The 2,065-nt window shown below is 49.7% G+C and overlaps 1 protein-coding gene across 1 annotated transcript in view; it reads right to left on the reverse strand.

Annotated features, from left to right (window-relative positions):
• Positions 1–2,065, reverse strand: part of LOC109539484 (MOG interacting and ectopic P-granules protein 1) — a gene marked incomplete in the record, with an annotated part of 18,576 nt that overhangs the window by 2,927 nt on the left and 13,584 nt on the right. The window contains 6 exon segments of the mRNA XM_019907259.2: positions 247–432; positions 497–762; positions 819–997; positions 1,057–1,339; positions 1,402–1,536; positions 1,595–1,849. Coding sequence (XP_019762818.2) covers positions 247–432; positions 497–762; positions 819–997; positions 1,057–1,339; positions 1,402–1,536; positions 1,595–1,849 — 1,304 coding nt within the window.

Below are 2,065 nucleotides of genomic sequence, written 5' to 3' on the forward strand. Positions count from 1 at the left end.
ACCCAAAAAGAAGTTTGTAAAAAAAGAAAAGCGGATGTTAGAGGCTGCGTTACCTGCAAGTGACTTGGGGCCTGGGCGGCGGATGGAACGAAGGCCATTCCGGGCATTGCGCCCAGTCGACCGCCCAACTCGCTGCCGCCCACCACCTAACACACAATAATCTAAATCGCACATTCTGAACCATAAATCGTCAAAAAAGGCCCATCTATGTCGATTTCCACGCGCCAAAACTCAGCAAGAAATTACCTGGAAAACTTGGCTTCCGCTCAGCTGATAATTGGCAGGCACCAAAACCTGCCCTCCGCTTTGTTGTTTGAAGATCATGCCTTGTGGTCTGATTAGGGACTGCCCCTTAACGTTGGGCCCCAAAGAAGGCCTGCCGCGTCCTCGATTCAGGGCGGAAGAGGAGGCGGCGTTAGCCTGCAGATGCATCTGCAACAAACCCCCCATTAATGCCTGCATTCAAACATGCAAACGCTCAAAATGCAAGCCCTACTTTTGATAAAAACTGGTACTGTTGGGCCCCTTTATTAGCCGCTAAGGTCTGGTAGGCTGCCACAGTGGCGTTCAGGCCAGTGGCGCGCATTTTGGGCATCCGCGGGATTTTCGCTGGCGGCTCCCAGTCTGGCGGCGGCTCCAGATTGCGGTCAGGTTTGAACTTGCGGGCGCACACCACTAAATGCCGCGACAGTTTCCCCTTTTGGTTGTCTTCGAACGGGCACGATGGGCACTGGTGGAAGGCTGGGGCTCTCTCCAGATGTCCTGCAAAAACCTGTTTTTAAAACCCGTTTCAACCGCTCACACTTTGAGCCCTGTACCTCTCACGGCATGTTCCGCCTCCATATGGAATAGGATATCGTGGGGGCTCCGCACTTCATATACGCAGAAGTTGCACTTGTATACAAAGTTCTTCATATGGGGAGTCTCCAAGTGGTAAGACATTGCCAACTTGGACTCCGTCTTGAAGTTGCAGAATTCGCACTTCTTGATCTCCATTCTGCAACAACCCGCTTATTTAGACCCCATCGGGCCGAGGGAAAGCTCAAAAGAACTCACTTGAAATGCTCATTGTTTCCTTTGCTCATCTCGATGTTCTTGATCAGGGACGAAATGGTCTTGTTCGTTTCGGGATTAGCGCCCTGCTCTCTATCGCGCTTACGCTTTTGTTGCTTCAAGAGATCCGACTGAACATACTCTTGCACCATATTAAAGCCGATGTCCATGAAGAACTTGCCTAGCGGACTTTCGAAGTAGGAGTTGGACTTTTTCGTCTCCACCTCAGCCTTCTCCTCCTCGCTGTCCTCTTCACTGCTGTAGGACGTATCACTGTCGGCATCATCTAAACCACTCGCGATTAGTGACCAAACTGATCCAACGAACATTGCATTAAGGACCGCTCACCTTTCGCTTTGTCACCTTTGTCCTTCCTCTCCTTTCGCTCTCTTTTCTCCTGCTTGCTGCTCTGGATCATCTTCTTTATGTTGACCACGAACTCCTTCAACACCTTGACTGGCGGCTTTTCGTAAACATACGGTACTGCGGGGAAGCAAATGGGTTGGACTCACGCAGTTTCAAAAACAAGCAGGAGGCTTACCAATAAAGGAAGGAGCTTCCACTACAAACATGTCGTCAGTCAACGTGGGCAACAAAGGCGGCGTGGCCGGTTGCAAAGAGGAGGCCATAATGGGCGACGATTTGGAGCTGCCGCTCGATGGAATTGGAGTGATGGTGGCTCGCATATTGGCCGGATACATGCCTTGTGCGGGCACCGCTACTGGCAGAACACTGGCGAAGTTTGAGGAGGAAAGCGACTGGGAGGACTTGGAGGGAACCGGAACTGCTCCGCGACCTAAAAAACAACACCGACCAAATGATGAGCTACAATTAATGGCACAAATAGCTACTAAGCACTAAGCAAACTGACTCCGATCCCATTCCTCCTTGACCAAAAATATTTTCTTTTATTAATATTATTTACTAAAACCACTCAAGCATGACCAACCATCAGTTTTTATCTGTAATCTTAAAATTAGGGTAGTTAACTAAGTCAGTCCATTGACTTTCC

This window comes from Dendroctonus ponderosae, unplaced genomic scaffold, assembly GCF_020466585.1.
Source record: "Dendroctonus ponderosae isolate FM_Combo_2020 unplaced genomic scaffold, Dpon_F_20191213v2 Dpon_F_20191213_8, whole genome shotgun sequence".
Taxonomy (NCBI): domain Eukaryota; kingdom Metazoa; phylum Arthropoda; class Insecta; order Coleoptera; family Curculionidae; genus Dendroctonus; species Dendroctonus ponderosae.